This window comes from Buteo buteo, chromosome 2 (assembly GCF_964188355.1).
Source record: "Buteo buteo chromosome 2, bButBut1.hap1.1, whole genome shotgun sequence".
Taxonomy (NCBI): domain Eukaryota; kingdom Metazoa; phylum Chordata; class Aves; order Accipitriformes; family Accipitridae; genus Buteo; species Buteo buteo.
Genome location: NC_134172.1, coordinates 51757699 through 51775552, shown reverse-complemented (window position 1 = coordinate 51775552; position 17854 = coordinate 51757699). Strand labels below are relative to the sequence as shown.

General features: G+C 43.9%; 1 protein-coding gene across 1 annotated transcript in view; it reads right to left on the bottom strand.

The window, feature by feature from the left end:
• The window catches only part of VOPP1 (VOPP1 WW domain binding protein), a 69860-nt gene that overhangs the window by 2902 nt on the left and 49104 nt on the right, over positions 1-17854 (bottom strand). The window contains exons 3-4 of the mRNA XM_075054608.1: positions 3494-3571; positions 1301-1437 (exon numbers count right to left, since the gene is read on the bottom strand). Coding sequence (XP_074910709.1) covers positions 1301-1437; positions 3494-3571 — 215 coding nt within the window. The remainder of the gene's footprint in view (positions 1-1300; positions 1438-3493; positions 3572-17854) is intronic.

Below are 17854 nucleotides of genomic sequence, written 5' to 3'. Positions count from 1 at the left end.
ATGCTTGATCAGTCAAGCAGAAAAACAGATGCAGAATAGAAGCCCTAAAAAAACCCTCTTAGGATTTAAACAAAAAGAGGGTGAATAAAGTGTCAGTTTGTGTCTGTAACATCTTTTTATCCATTTAGACCTGTGAGAGATGGGGGGGGGGGGGGGGGGGGAGGGGGCGGGGAGACATGTCTATGAGTACATGCTTAAGGATGCAAGGAAGAGCATTTCCAAAGTCTGCACAAGGTACGTGGGTGTGCAATAGCCGGCATGACAGCAGGGAGAGCCCAAATGCTGCATCTCTGCACAATGCTCGTAGTCACAGCTAGCGAGAAGGGGTTTAGGACACTTTTCTGAGGAGGCTGTCTTGATGCAGCCACAGTATTACACAGAGATGTAATGGCCCAGAAGACAATTTTTGATAGAGAGGTTCAAGGCACCACTGGCTTATGCAATCTGGACAGGGGTTAAAAATGTCTCAGTTTGGCCTTGCTGAGGCAGGGAGAAAGCAAGCACCAGAGTGTGCACTCAGATAAAATCTCAGCACTGTAGAAGGTCTTCCAACTAGAGACAGCTGGATTCAAAATGGTCCCATAAGGCACAAACATCTTCTGCTTACAGGTGAGTCTTATTTTGCAGGACTCTCCCAACTGGGACTATCTAACAGCCAGAGAGGAAGAAATAACAAACTTAGAAAGCAGTATTGCCACAGGAGCCATCACTAGGTAGATCCTCCTGATGCTCAGAGCCATTACCAACCAGAGAGACAGCAAGCAGACTAACAAGGGGAGGAAGGACCACTTTGCTGCAGAAAAACTGTAGCACAGAGCATGGAAGGCAAATCAAAAAGAGAAGACTTGCAAGATAGCCAGATTGTGGAAGAAAAATGTTAGGCTTTCCTTCACTTCTGCCAGACGTTACCAACTGTATTTAAAACTCTTTCTTCATGTCACTGTTCATTTTGGATACCTATCATTTTGTCTACGCTGCAAAGCGAGAACTTGCTAGCCTCCTTCCATGCATAGACACACAGCTGTAAAGGTATGAGGAACCACAACAGAAGGGAACTGAAAGTCCTGTCATCCTGGGTTTCAAAACCACTTCTGTACACTGCAGCTGAATTATGCTGTTTGAAAGGCAGAAGATTTCACTCATCACAGGAGGTGGCTGCATGGTTTAGTGCAGTGCAATCCCTTGTCCAAATCCCACAGTTTCCAAAAACCAAATAAGCAAAACCCCCAAACCCACCCTTTTTAAATGCCTTGGCAAACATCAGAAATGAGTGAAACTTGTTTAATGAGCAGTCTCTGACCTGATGCAGTGTTGACTGGTTGTCTGGTGTAAGACACGTTAAAAGTAGGTTCTTCTACTAGTGGAGGAGGGTACATTCGCCTTCGGATAAAGAAACCAGCTCCGCAACAGAACAAAACTCCCATCATCAAAAGGAACCTAGGCAAAGAGAAGAGGGAAGTCAAAACCCACCCGCATTCAGGCAGCTCTCAAACCCAGCCTGTTTGTTGAGAGAAACGAGTATCATCTAGCAATCATCAGCCTACGACATTTTACCAGTGTTTCTTAAATAGGTCGTCTCTTGAGAGCAGGTCTATGTCATTTGAGATAGCACTCATGGGGCACTTATGAATATATTATGGACATCTTTAGCCATTAGTACTATTGTCCAATGTTTTCTGCCATGTAAAATACAAATCTGAAACTAAAACGCCCTTGAACTTTTGGAAAGTTCAGGTTCATACCTGACCTTTGCCTCCAGGATGCCGAACTGAAATTCCAGGTCGGTACGGTTTCAAACTGTGTATCTTGGACACAAGCCTCACACTTACAGCATCGAGGCTGGCCAGGAGGTTTGTGGGGGACAAAGAGGAATACTATTCTGCAGCTGCCCTTAAAAGAAGATTCTCAAATGTTCTTAAATTACTCAGCACTGTAATTTTGTCTCTCATGGGAAATATGGTTGCTGGCATTTAAGCTCAAGCCAAAAGACTGAAGCATTCAGCACTGAAGATGACAACCTTTGCTTTGTGCTCCCTAGACAGGATATACATTCTCAAGGAAAAGGACATCATTTTGCTTCAGTTGTTCTCCTCTCTGCTCCTTTTCCGACCTGACTAAACTGTCCTCATCGTTCCCTTGTCTTGGTGCTTTGGAAACAGGCACGTGCAGCAAGGGCACATCAGAAGATTTTTTTTCTTCAGACAGTGGCTTTCACTGTGTTTCCTTGATCAGTTATCAGACATGCTAGTGACTAATGCAAGCTCCCATAAACTCAAATGGTTCTTTTGCCTGTAGCCACCTCATTTCAGGGCCCTTTACTGGAAGACAATGACAACTGTGCTCTTTCTTCTGGAAGGGAGGGAAGTTGGCCAGAGGCAAGCCTACACACCATGCCTATCTCCTCTGGAGCATTCCCAGGTGCCTGAGAGGGAGAATGTGACACTGCATGGCAGCGAGAGGTATTTCATGCACAGGGTCAAGTTCTGTTCTTGTTTCTACAGTGGAAATGAGAGCAGAAGGAGGTCCTGTTTCCCTGAGCCAATATTAATACATTCCCTTTTGGCAGTGTTCCTGCAAAGGATTTGTTCTGAACAGAAAAACAGAGATTTACGACGTCACCCCAGGGACTGAGCTGCAGAGCTCTTCAGTTATATCAGTAAGGATTGTACACTGAAATCCCACAGTCAGCTTCAGGAAATCTCTGTATTATAGTACATATCAGGCTTCTGGTTTTCACTGTTTATTTGTTTTACTTTTGAAGCCTTTTTTTTAAGCAGTCTTCAAATTCTACATAAAAATGTCTGAAATAATTTTTCAGGAGAGCTTTTACTTTCTCTCTACTGTAATGAGAAAGTTTTATTCAGGTGCTTTCTTAAATTCCTCTCCAAAATGAATTTACCTTATTTTTTCATTATGCACATAACAGTGATTAGTTTAAGCTTTATCCAGATTACTGAGCTGCTGGTTTCACAAGCTCAAATCTTTCTGCCTGCTTTTCCCTTGCTGTCATCTCCAGTGAAATCCTCATAGTCATAAACGTACTTCTCTTCCTTTTTAATTGAAGCCTCAATTCAGCTGGCAAGAATATCTTAAACCCTGTCTAAATGCACAATCCTCCTTATACAATCCTCTTTCAAAACTGAGTGCCCAACAAAAACGGACAAACGCTGCTGGTTGGTAGTAGCTGGGGCAGGCATAAGGAATGCAGCAATTTTGGATAAAAGTGAGACCGCTGCCTGTACAGACCAGCAGGATACAGAAGCAGGAAAGGTCAACCTGACACGAGAAACCTCCTTTTTCAGTGTTTTCTCACTACATTGGGAGAAATTTTATAAGCAAAAACCCAAAGTCCTTGCATTTACATGTACACATATACATTACTGCACACTTGTACCTACTTTACTTGAAAATACTAGGCTGGCAATACCCTGATTTAAGTCCTACAAACAAGACAAGAACAGGACAAACAAAATTCCCAAATGCCCTGACCTACCAAAAATACCATAGTCGCTGGATAGAGAGAGCTCTTACACAGCATCTTGAACCACAGCAATCCTCATAGGAGCGACATCTGCAGAGAAATAAAGAGAAAAAGGCATTAGGGGAGTGGTTGTCACTCAGATTAAAATGGTATCCCCAACCCTGACGCCGTTCACTCTCCTGCCTGAGGCATTACTTTTGACATTGCCATGAGTCTGGGAGGCAAAGCCGCCTGGAAGCGTTCAAGGTCAGGTTGGACGGGGCTTTGAGCAATTTGGTCTGGTGAAAGATGTCCCTGCCCATGGCAGGGGAGTTGAACTAGATGATCTTTAAAGGTCCTTTCCAACCCAAACCATTCTGTGGGTCTATGAACAAGAACAGACTACCCTTGGCCGGATAAAGTTGTCAATCACATGTACACATCCGTGGCATGGCTCTATCACTATTCAGTAACTTTTTGCATGTTATTGAGACTACCTTCCTATATACTTCTTTTAAAGCCACCTCCAAAAGACTGAATGCAGTGTTTAATTCTATATAAAAGGACACATTATAAAAGAAAAGCAGTATTACTGTGTTTTCTTTCACAGTAAATGAACACTGCAGACCTCAAACATGAGCCATTTGGGGTTTTATTCACTGCAACAGACAAGAATTGCAAGGTCAAAACTGCCAGATCACTCATTCTTTGCAAATGAGCAGCTTCCAAACAGAGAAACCACTGAGTGGAGAGAAAACTTCAAGCGTACTGTTATTTGGAAATTTAGTGGCGTTTTTTGCTTCTCATAAGTTGCACTGGACTCCAACTGCCAACAGCTCCCATTATTTAAGTAGGCTTTCCTCTAAAAAACCCCACATTTCAAATTAATATTTCATATTGAATAGAACCATTCTAAAGCACCAATCACTGTAAGTACAAGGTACCACTTCACTAAAAAAATCAGCACATACGTTAACTGCAACCTCTGAACAATTTCTACAGTAACTGCTATTTCTCAGACCAATGAAACATATTTAGTATGAAAAAAGACAGAAGTAACACAGAAACCATGGTATGTGACAGACTCAGATGAAAACATTCAGATTAGCACATCCACATACCAAAAGAAAAGAGGAGATTACCACAACTGGATCAATCTTTTTAAGGGTGTTCACATTTGTATGCTCAAGGCACATATTTAATTAAGCATCTGGTTTTGGAAAATTTGCCCAACTGCACGACTGTGCTCCCATATTTGTATGCAAAGCTAAAAAAAATCAATTGGATAATTGTACAGACAATTACACATTTACACGCTCAGTTAACAAGCCTTCGCTCACAAAATACATCAAGTCACACAGGCTTCAGCCTCTAATTGGGGCCAGAGTAGGATGCTCTATGGATACATAATCAGTTGTTTTGCAAGTGAAAAGAGTTACATGCTCTTCTGATGACAGGTGGGCAAGATTTATTTAAGCAAGCCGGAGGATCTGACATGATCAGCCCAGCAAGGTCCATTAATATACTCAGGCACCCAGTTTGAGACTCAAGCAGAGTAAGTCGCTCATGCCAAAAGAAAAAACACCCACTTTGCTGTCTCTGAACCTCAAGGCGACCCATCTCCAACCTTTCTTCTTTAAAGCCTGCCAGGACCCTAACAACTGCTCATCCTTAAAGCTACCAGACCTCACAAAACTACTAACAAGACTTAGCAAGTCAGCATTAACTTCAGTCCCATCAGGACCAAGAAATTAAGTATTCCTCCATGCTCCCCCAAGTGGATCAACCCAACAGGAGCTTTCAAGACATATGTCAAATACACGGGCAGGATCAGGCCCCTTACGAAATAGGGTGGCAGCCACTGCCTTCTGTTAAACCAGTGGTCATGGCACCCCTTTTGCTCTTCAACACGCTTTTGGTTGGACCCCCTCATCCACATTGATGGGCACTTGCCCTTTTTGCTGACGCAGCACAGCAAGGACTTGGCTGGGCCAGAAAAGGAGAGAGGAAATGGAGCCCATAAATCTAGAAGCCTTTCTTGAGGCAATTAAGGAAAAAAAAAAAAAAAAAAAAAAAGAAGAAGGATTTTAGGGATGTGAGCAGTCTTTATTTCTGCCTCCACACACTGGCTCTGTCAGCCCAGACACCTACACCTGACCACAAGCAGGATGGGGAGCGGATGCACCAGGCCAGCCTCTGGCCCCAAAGTAATTTCCAAGATCAAGCCCCAAGACCTTAACTTGTATTAAAAGTTAAATTAAAACAGAGAGCCCAGAGAGGCTGCACGTATGCCGCCCCTATGCCCAACCCCTGCCTCGCTTATTTTGCATCTGTTTTCTCCAGAGCCAGAAGAGATGAGAAAAAGCTATTTTAAAATATATAATTATGGTCATTCAAACACCAAAATTAAAACAGCGTCTGTATGAGGGGTATGGTATCTGAATTTACTTTTTATTTTTAATCTCTAAATTGTCTAGGCTACATTGTCTAGGCACCATTTTTAAAGTCTCAGTGGCTTAGCTTTTCTTCCTGCAAGAGAGGGCTAAAGTAGCAGCTGGAAGACAGAACGGCTCAACAGCGGATTGTTTATGATGCTCCTGAGACCACTGAATGGCAAACAAGCAGGCCATCAAAGAGAAGTTTCATCTCCTACACAGATGACTGCACTTTCAAATGGCTAAAAATGATAATGCAAAGGATAGAGGAGTCTCTCATTACAGCTGTGTTTAGAGAAGCTCCATTTTCTAATAGCCAGTAAGCTTTCTGAGGCAACTCATCCAAAGCTAAGCACTGCATTTGCTGGGTGGATCTGCGAAGCTAAACCAGTATCACGACTTGGAGGAAAATCCCTTTGAGATCTGACACTAGTACCCTTTCACTTTTTACCCATAGAACCAAACAGGCGCTTTATTTTGCATGCCTGCGAGTATGGACACATGTACCCGTATGTAGGAGCCTAGAACCAAGGATGATGCCATGATAACAACCTGCTGTTTGCATTCCCCACCACTTGATAGCAGTGCCAAAAAAGACTGGAAGAACAAACGGCCCATTTGCTGACACCGCTGTCAGGGTACCGCAGAAGCGCTGCTGATCTCTTGTTCTTGATTCAATGTGCTACGAAAAAACAACACAACTTCTGACAACATTGATCCCAATTACAAGAAAACTAACTTACTTACAAAAGCCATATTTATTAGCAGATAAAAGACGACAATAAAATCAGCTTATTAATGGAGTAACATACAAGCTTAAGTATAATCAGTCTTTGATGTACTATCTCTTACTGCCTGACAGCAAATCCCAGCAGAATTAAGACCCCGGTTCATAAAAAAACAATTAAGCACACACACATACATTTATTGAATTGGTATGTGTATTCTTTAAATTACCTTCGTGCTTTGGCTCTTCATTATGGAGAAGGACTAATTATGCCCAATCCCAGTTGAAGAAGAATGAGCCTTACTGTCAATCTAAACTGGACCAAGCCCATCTCCTACAGAAGACTTTTCTAATGCCGGTTTTCCCTCTTTCACACATCAAGATGATCCCGAGAACTGCATTTCCCTAGGGCAATGCTTGTTTCATTGATCACAATTTAACCCATTACATCGGATAAGACATGATCCATTAGTTGCTTTGCTAATCTGCAACTTCACCAAGCATACGGTCTCTCTTTTGAAAACTGTCTGCAATGTGATTTATGATTTAGAAGGTACATCTTTTCATTCATAATTCAGGAGAGTGAAATTAATGCATCTGCATGTCCAATGACTTGCACTGCTAGCACACCAAGGAACTGATGTGTCAGAGATCAAAGTCACACTGCATGTCAGATCACAGTGACAAGCTTTTTGTATGGATTTGCACTTAAATCATGACACTGAACTTCTTTCCTTAATGGACAAGCAAAGCACAAAGTTTTACAGAAGAGTATACGGTATGACCCAAACCCCACAAACAAAACCTGTACTTGCACGTGTTCTGCAGATAACAACTGCTCAATGAAATGGTCCAGAAGCTCTTTTCCATTTATACCTGCATCTACACAGCTGATCAAGTCCCTTCTTAGCAGAGCTGCCGCAGCAAAGAGCATTATCTAAAAATAATTCCCCGATTGGCACTTGCTGAAAAGTGGAGAAATTAAAGAGGTAAAGCAAGGATTGCAGTCTTCAGTAGACTGTATGGCCATAGTGGTCTGACAATGTTCCCTGTCCTCACTCAACATGGGTATTCCCCATCAACACCATCCCTTTGAAATGCAGGCTGTAGCATTCTTAGGTTTTCTCTCTAGACTGTTTGCATCGTATGTGCCAAAACTTTATTTAACATTTAAGATGTTTTATTAGCAACATCCTTTGGAAGAGTGAAGCAAAACAAATTGTTAATCCACAAGTAGTGGCAGAAACCCTACTGTAGACGCAGAGACAGAGGATGGGAGGGTGAAAGACAGCCACAAAACCCCCACAACAACTAAGCAAACTGGGATTCATTGGAATACAAGAAATACTGGCAGTTTTTTAAGTGTGTGTGTGGGGCAACCAAAGGGAGACAGAAGTTAAGTAAAGGAGAATATAGTGATAGACCAAAACTAAGAACAGAAAAGAAAGATTTTTGGGGAAATGGCTAATAGCATCGGATGAAGCTACGGAAGTCCCAGCTGCGGTCCTAATACTGGCATGGGCAAAAGACCAGAAGGAGAACCACAAGTGCTCACAAGAACTGGAAGGGATGGACTGCTGAGACTGGGTCACCTCCAGGCAGGCTCAGTGCTGAGCCCTCAAAGCCAGAAGGCTCAGGTCTGCTACCATTGAACAGATGAAGGCAGACAGCTGAAGTATGTGTATGTATTTCCTTGTTCTAGGACAAAAAAGTTAAAAAAAGAATTAATCTGCTTGGAACTCAGCTGCCAGGATACAGTGATGCTGAACAGAGAAAAATCAAATGAGCCATGTAACAAAAAGAAAAACAAAGCACGCAACCACCACAAATTGACTAGCAGAAACAATTCTGATGAAGGTCAGTCTTGGCTGTGCTATCAATGAGTAATGCCACTGAGCTCAACAGGACTACACTGCCACAAGACTAAGAATTACACCTGAAGGATGATGAATGAGGAAGAGGATCAATAGAAGGCGTACCATGGAACTGAAAGAGAGGGGGGTATTTTTCTACCAAGTTTATTTCACCATTTATTAGTTCATTTCAGACCATTCTGTATGTGCATTTCCATCTTTCAATAAAAAGTGGTTTTCAAAGCAAAGCCATTGCCTGTACTGCTACATAAGGAAAGACCCAGGTTATTGACTGGATACGTGGTGAAGACCACCAGACATGTGCAGGAGCTTAATGCTACAAGCACGGTGGAGAGGTTATCCCAAGGAACCCATTTTGCTTCAGCAGCCCACTGAACATGGAAATCGAAACAGAGTCCCACTCGGCACTCAGGAGTCCCACCTAAGTAACTATTTCTGAACCCAAAGCGGTTTAATCTCTCTCCAGAAAGACACTGCAACACAAAGGCCACATCTCTCCACTAGCATTCACTTAAATACTTGAGGAGCAGTAACACAGGCAAGGTCTTTGGCTGGTGGAGTAGAGTGACAGGCAACATCTGCTTTCCAGCCTTGGTCTTAGAGCTGGTTGGGTCTCCTTGGCATGTCTGTGTACATTGCCTAATTTTCAGCAGGGACACAACTCCACCACAGTTACCTGCAGTCACAGGTTCTCAGCACCCAAAACCATTTCTCTTCTTTTCTTATACATAGCAAAGATGATCTCTCAGTGCATGCAAGAACAGTGCCTTGTAAAACATAGGTCTGATTTTGACAAATATGTAACTATATATATAACAAATATAACTGCTTCATAGATGAACACAGCCGTCACCTCAGTGGAACATTTGTACTTGAGAGTAAAACACTGCTGCTGGTACCCAGGAGAGCACTAGAGATACAGTTACCCAGGTACTTGATAAATCACCCAGCCCTTAACTACATAAGAAAATGTAAGGCAAAAAGGAGGAAAGGGGCTGTCAGGTCATTTTTTCTACACAGCAGAAACAACAGAGACAGAAACAATATTTGCTCAGATTAGATTCCTGTCTGCTTTGACACAACTAAAATCTCCTACGAGACAAGATACTTGGCTCCTGTCCTTCACACGGACATGAAAAACAAGTGCAGGCAACAACTGAAAAAGGGATTATTTCTCAATTATTCTTTAGGGGAAGAGCCTATAAACACCATCTCTGTGCAAGAACTCAGCAGAATATGGTAAATACTCCCCCACTTCTGGTGGGATGAGAAGCATTTGCTCAGCTGCTCCTGTCAAACTGACCCTTCTACAAGCCTTCTGCTACCCAACTGCTTGCCGTAACACCAGCCCTCTCTTCTCAGACCCCAAGAGGAAAGCCACACTACAGAGGGACTCTCCTGGTCATCTGTAAAGGCAGCAAGTCTCACCACATGGCTTTCTGGGCAGCACACATCCATCGAGAAGTTTTCTCAGCTCCTCCTGTGGCAGAACCTAGCAAGAATTGCTGCGGTTTGGGCTTCGTCCAGTGGCAGTATACGGTACCTTAAATAGCCATTTTTCAACATAGGCTGCAGGCCTTTCTTTCACAGAACAAAGCAGAGAAACAGCACAGCTTAAGGCTCTGGCAAAAGTAAGCCATAGATAATCTGTATGACGAATTTTAATTTTCTGGAGGTGGAATCGTAAATTTCTCATACCAACAGGAACGAGAGCTTCTAGTTAATCATCGGGCCCCTTATTAAAGGGACAATTAGTTCTTCATCTCTCAAGCTGCTCCCAGTGGGCAAGCAGTCCTACTGCATCTAATTGCTGCTTTGGGAGATTATAAGCAGTCTGCTGGCAGGGGGCGATGGGTCTCCATGAATTTTCTATCTGCCTGAATTTAACATACTAATGCACAGTAAATCTTTATTTTCCTTCACCAAGCCACCGCATGATCAAACGCAGAGAAGGACACAGGTACTAATGGCCAACAGTTAAGTGCCACCAAGTCTTTAAAAATTTTAACTCAGGGTCTCACTATCCAGAAAGGGTTAGAAGCTTCAAGATGACTTTGGGGTCAAGTGCTCCTTGATGCTGCGCACAAGAGCTCAAACTAGGCACCAGACTTCCTGTCCCACTAACAGGAAGCCAGAAGAAATTGATTCTCAGCCTCGCATTAGGGTTCTTGCCTGGGACATGGGAGAGTTAATGCTGTGATGAGTATTTCAAGTCAAACAGCCTCAACAGGAAAAACTGAGGCTCACTCATGATAAGACACAACTATGGTTATTGCATCCTCTGGAAATGAGAGGGTGGTGGGACTGGGTTCCCTGTTCCACCTCAGCCAGAGGAGAGTCTGGTTTCAGAGTACTCCTCCACTAGAAGACAGAGACTGCCCTCTTTTCCTCAACTTTCTCAGAGTAATCTGCCTACGCCTGGTCAGCCTCCAACTCCGAAATCATTCAGAGCTTCAAATATCAAATTAAGTCAGTCACCTGCTTGATCGTCTGTGAAGGCAGAATTACTAAATCCCTCTCCCTTCCTCAGGACTCCCTCATAGCAAGCTGAGTGGGTTGTTAATTTGATAGCCTAATTCTCCTCAGCTTGTGCATCAGACAACTGCTCCATCAAAACAAACTCAAGTCAAGGCATCTAGTTGCTGGGTGATTACAGCAGTTGGGACTACAACCTCAACAGATCCACCAACATCAGGGGAATCTAGTCCCGTATTTGAAGCAAGGAATACACCACCTTAAGGGCACAGACTGTTGAAGCTAGCTGTGATGTTTTGTACCCTTATTGTTTAAGGCCACACAGGACTGAGCAATGGTGGTAGGTTTTTGTTGCCTTTATATGCAGATGGTCTGATAATTACTGCCGTCTTCGTTCACGATACAAACTGTGCGCTTACGTTCTTGCGTTGAACTACATATGCAAACAGGCCCTTCCTGTGGCTGCTTGCTGCTAAATTGGTGGCCCTGGCCTGAATCCAGGTCTCCGTTTCTGTACAGTGCCAGCTATTCAAGGAGCCTGGAAGCGTGCTGCCTCCCCTCTCCCTCTTCCATGCTGGCTTCAAATCAAATGGAAGAATAAATCAACAGCTAGATTACTGCCCTAAGCACACACCTGCTGACACTTCATGCAGCTGTAATTGCAATGGGAAAGCTAAGTGTATCATCAGTAAAGCCAACTTAATTAAAAGCAGTAAACATAACAGGATGTGGAGCACAGAAAGTAGCTCCCATCATGCAATATGCCCTGTGTCTAGACTGGGGGGGTTTCCTAGCCTCTTGTACACAGGTTGATGGAAGAAGTGCTCTCTAAGCTATCTGAATAACAGCAAGAGAAAACCATGTTTTTATTGTTTTCAGCCGGAACATTTTGCAGGTTCTCGATAATGCACAAAATTATTATTATAGACTGACCACCAAGCACATAAGGGCTTACATTCAAAACCCAGATGAACACAACTGTGTGATAAATAAAACAAAATTTAATCTGCAAAGAAGAGAAGTGTGTTGAAATGCACAAGAAATTTATTTCAAAAACCATGAAAAACCACAAACAGAATACTATCAGCATTCTCCTCCACGATAAGAAAAAGAATTGACTGTTCCCATGTAGGACAGGAACATGTTTTAAACATGAATGGTATTAGCAAATGTAACTTTTTTAGGTTTATATTAATGTTCTTATACTAATTCTAAATGAAAAATTAAAGATATTTAATCAACATAAATGTGTACACATGCAGCTGTCTGCTGTATGCAGTAAACTACTTTCTACAGCAGAAACATATTAGCCTAAAAATATAACACCTCCATCCACACATGCTTTTAACATTAATTCAGGTTCTTCTTCGGATAAGCATTAGAAGAGGTTACAAGATGGCACTCCCCTATGTTTATTCTGTTCTTCATATATTTACCAGGAGCAATGGTTAACATTTTCTTCCAGAGAAGGTTTCTGTGTTTCTTTCTAGAGGTCTTTTACCTAGTAGCACACCAGTGAACAGTCAAAAGATACTTAGACAAGGAACCCACGGCTGAGCTCCAATGCATAGGGTCAGTATTCAGGAGGTGGAAGCCAGAACAGGCTACCAAGGAGTTTAGAAATCACATACACGAGTAGGTGTGATGTTAGGAAAGCCAAACCTCACCTACAACTGATAGTTGCAAGGGACATGAAGTGCAGCAAAAAGACCTTCTACGACTACACTGGCAGTGAATGGTATCTGTGGACAAGCCAGAGAGCAGCTGATGCTGTTTACCTCAACTTCAGCAAGGCTTTCCACGCTGTCTCCCACAATATTCTTGTACCCAAGTTCGGACATTACAGTCTGGACAGGCGGACAGCTAGATGGGTAAAAAAAAACCTGGTTGGATGGTGGGGCTCAGAGGGCAGTGGTCAACGGGTCACATTCTCCCCAGAGAGTATGAAGTAATCGCTGGTAGTACCACAGAGGTCTGGACCTGTCCTGTTGACAAGCACGTTGCTCAAATTGGTGATAGAGTACTCTCACCAAGTTTGGAGATGGCACCAAACCGGGCATCAGTCAATGAGCTCAAGGGCAGGGCTGCCACTCAAAGATCTAGACTGGTTGGACAAATGGCCTGACAGGAACCTCGTGAAATTGAACAAAACCAAATGCAAAGTCTTGCCTGTAGGAAGGATGAACATCTTGCTGGCTGTGGAGCAGCTGTGCTGAAAAGGCCCTAGGGGTCATGGCAGACAGCAAGCTGAACATGAGCCAGCAGCATGCCATGACAGCAATAAAGGCCACCAGCATCCTGGTCTGTGTCAACAGAAGCCTAGCCACTGGATCAAGGGAAGTAACTTTCACCATTCACTGTGGACTTGTTGGACCACATCTACAATGCCACATTTAGTTTTGGTGTCCCCAGTAAAAAGAAATTGATAAACTGGAGTGAGCTCAGCAAAGGGCCACCAAGATAGTCAGGGGCTGGGGCACTTGCCCTGTGAGAAGTTGAGGGACTTGGGCTTGTTCAGCCTTACGGAAGAGATGGCTTCAGATGGACCCAAGAGCAGCCAGCCAGTACCCAGGAGGAGGTTACTAAGAAGATGGAGCCAGGGTCTTCCCAGTGGTACAGGGTGGGAGGACAACATATGATGGATGTAAACCAAAACAAAAGAGGTTCTGTGTTGGGGATTTCTTGGCTGGGCAAAGGTATGTGAGCAATCCAGCCGCTATGTGGGAACAAAGTATAAATTTACAAAATACTGTGTCCTTGTGTGCTGGGAAAAAAGAAGATAAGAAGAGCCTGGCCTTACAAGCAACACCTGGATGCTGAAGAAGGAGATAAGTAACTGCATCCACTGTGACCTTGGCAAGGTTTCATAGACAACTTTGAGAAAGTTCCCATGAGAAAATTGCAGAACCTACATAGCTGCAAACCACAAGTAGGTGTGTTTTAGTAATGAATAAACATTAGCAATGTACCAATAATATTAGGACTAGTAGGCATGATTATCGTAAACTGTATAAATATGAGCTATCCGTGCAAGTAAAGTGAATCACTTCTATCACTCATATTGAGTCGACTTTTGTGCATTCCTCCGCCGCTCGCAACCCTCAAATCTGTTAGGCCGAGAAACAGACGGAGGGCTTCTCAAATCTGCTCATAAGACTCGGCGGAGCAGACGGAGACAGGAGGGAGCAGGCTTGATTACAGCCGTTCCTCCCGACAAATGGCGCCCGAACAGGGACCAGAAAACAAGGAATAGGAGCGGCGGACACTGAGAAGCACCGGTAGCAGCGACCGGGGGGCAAAAGATTAACCGAACGCTGATCGTCTTGGTTGGTGTGTTAATTCTCGTGCCTGGACCGTCCAAAAGGGGTTCGCCGTCAGTGAGGGCTGCTGGAAAAGGCTGCAAAGACTTTTACTAATCGAGGTGCATTAATCAAGGAGCACCAAGAAGCCGGCCGGCAAAGGATCTACAGGTAGCCCTAAAATTATTACAGTGCTTTTTAGAAAAGCGGGGAGTAAATTGCGTTAAGCAAGTTTCGGGATTAGTTATTTTAAGTCGTGTTAAGGGATGCTTTAAAAATTCAGATTCATTATTTGAGGAAAGTGAATGGTGTAAATTAGGAGATGTATTATAAAATCTGGTAATTGATGATGATAAATCAGCTAAAAAACTGATGAAACCTTGGCGGGAGATAATTAACAGCGTTAAACGGTAGAAAGAAATCTCGCAGCAGTGGCAATAGAACGGCTGCGGGGGTTGGAGACTGTGGCAGAGGAGGAAACACCCCCCCACTGGGGAAATCAGGTGCCCTCGCCGGGAGAACGGACTAAGCCTCCTGAGCCTTTGCCTGAGCCTATGCCTGCTGAGCCGTCACCCGCACCCCCTCCGGCGCTTCCTCCTCCCTTTCTTTTCCGCCCCCCCCCCTCCGCCGCCTTGCAGCGGCCCGTGTCCGCCGGCCATGGAGCGGCCCCCGCCTGGCGCTGCCGCGGCCGGCCCCCGGGCAGAACCATCCGCGCCCGTTCATCCATCCCGCCTCGCCGAACCGGAGACGGTAAAACCAACTGCGCCCGTGATAGACGCGGAGTCGCCTGCAGTAGCCGCTGCGGGCGAGAAACAGAGACATTGGAGGGGAGTAATAAAAGATGCCATTATAGAAAGGACTATGCTCCAAACATTCCCAGTTATTACATTAAATGGACAGAAAAAATGGGAAGCATTTGACTGGAAGGTCATTGAAAAATTAAAGAATGCTGTGAGTCAGTACGGAATCAAATCTGCGTTAGCTCACCAAATACTGCAATTCATTTTTTCTGCTGATACGCTGATACCTCAAGATATTAAACAAATAGCACTGTTAGTTTCAGAGCCCTCCAAAATGCTAGTGTTTTTCTGACAGTGGGAGAAGTTCGGTGATCGGGAACAAACAACACCACAACAAACAGATCCCTTATGGGGAGTAACCACACAAATGCTGATGAGTATTGAACCCTTCACATCAGGGAACGCTCAGTTACAACATATCACTGAGGTTCATCACCCATCACAGATCTTGGCATATCAAGCTTTTCTTACCATACCAGACAATATGCAAAGCCATGCTTTTACTCAGGTGAAACAGGAGCATAATGAACCTTTCGCACAGTTTCTTTATAGACTGCATAGGACAATCTATGACCACCATGACATGAACGAGGGCATGAAAGAAAACATGCAGCTCCACAGGGAGCTACAAAGAAACACAAGGCCAGTAAGACACCCTTGGTCAAGTGTTTTAACTGTGGCAAACATGGACACATTAAAAGCAAATGTACAGCTTCTGCTAAGAAAGATGACAATACCACCAAGAATACAGGAAGAAGGGAAACTTTACACCGCGCATGAGGAGAATGCGGACAGTGTGAGGAATTTAAGATAAGGATAGTAACTGAGAGATGTAATGGGCAAAACATGGACTGAACGCAGCTAGAGAGTTAAGAGCTGCTTGATGAGTGAGGAATTTTTGTTGTTGTAATCGTGGTGAAGGGACAAGGGGTGGATTGTGTGTAAATTGTCCACTTTTTGTCAGTTTTGTGATGATATTATTTTGATTTTGGTGTGGGAAATTCTTTTGTTGATGTAAGTGAAGATTTTGTGTGATGAATGTAGATTTTAATGATAGTTCTTGGAAATGTGATGCACAGAGGCGAGGGGTGGAATGTATTGGTTTTGTGTGGCAAGATTTTGGTAGCGGGGAGGGGTTACAGGGGTGGCTTCTGTAAAAAGCTGCTGGAAACTTCCCCTGTGTTTGAGAAACATAGTGTGATTACGGGAAGACAGTGTGGGGTAAACGTAAAAGTTAGTTAAAGCCAAACTTAGGGGTAAGGACTATTTCCATTAATAACCTGGGAACGAGGTTGATTGTGTTTCCACAGATACAGGCCCACAACGGACTCCTGTTGAATTTGCACGATCATCATCATCTGGAGCATCATAGATGATGTGGCAACATGAATACCACCTCAGTCAAAACCTAATGTATAGGTCACTTTGGCTAACATAACAGGTCAAGATTCTCTGCGCACCACAACCGCATCATAAAGCCCACGAACCAATAAACAAGATGGCTATGACTCGTGCAGCGCGCCTGGCCAGCAAGCGCATGCGTCATAGATTGCAATCGAAGCGGACTTTTGGCACCCGCTGGCCACGTGTGCTAAAACCCGTTCCTCTGCAAACGTATAAATACCGGGATTTTCCGAAGAGCATCGGGCTGGTGTACAGTGAGGCCATCGTTGCCTCTGTGGGGACGCCCACAGAAAGCTGGCACCTACCGATTGCTGGGCTGAGTTCACAGAGCAAGATGACACAGGAATGTATGAATAGTTCATCTTCCTCATAGTCCTCATGGTTCGGGTCATTAGGGGTAACAAGTTAACTCAAAGAATTATGGGCATTGTTGTAGTTATTGTGATTTTAGCTATTGTAATAATTTTACCTTGTTCAGCTTGTTAAGGAAAAATGGCATCCCAAGTTATTAAGCAAGCCTGGATTGCTCAAAAACAAAAAGGGGGAATTGTTGGGGATTTCTTGGCTGGGCAAAGGTATGTGAGCAATCCAGCCGCTATGTGGGAACAAAGTATAAATTTACAAAATACTGTGTCCTTGTGTGCTGGGAAAAAAGAAGATAAGAAGAGCCTGGCCTTACAAGCAACACCTGGATGCTGAAGAAGGAGATAAGTAACTGCATCCACTGTGACCTTGGCAAGGTTTCATAGACAACTTTGAGAAAGTTCCCATGAGAAAATTGCAGAACCTACATAGCTGCAAACCACAAGTAGGTGTGTTTTAGTAATGAATAAACATTAGCAATGTACCAATAATATTAGGACTAGTAGGCATGATTATCGTAAACTGTATAAATATGAGCTATCCGTGCAAGTAAAGTGAATCACTTCTATCACTCATATTGAGTCGACTTTTGTGCATTCCTCCGCCGCTCGCAACCCTCAAATCTGTTAGGCCGAGAAACAGACGGAGGGCTTCTCAAATCTGCTCATAAGACTCGGCGGAGCAGACGGAGACGGGAGGGAGCAGGCTTGATTACAGCCGTTCCTCCCGACAGTTCTGACTTGGATGTGAAAAAACTTATCCACCATGAGGACAGCCAGCCAGCAGAGCACATTGCCCAGAGAGGTTGTGCCTTCCTGTGCTCTTCCTTGGGTTTTTCCCAGGACCTAACTGGTTAAAGCCCTGAGCAACCTGCTCTGACCTCATGGCTGACCCTGCCCTGAGCAGGAGGTTGGACTGGAAGTCTCCTGAGAACCCTTCCCATCTGAGTTATTCTCTGATTCTCTGATCAGTTACTCTCTTTTCCTCACTACTTCTCTTAGAATATCACATTATTAA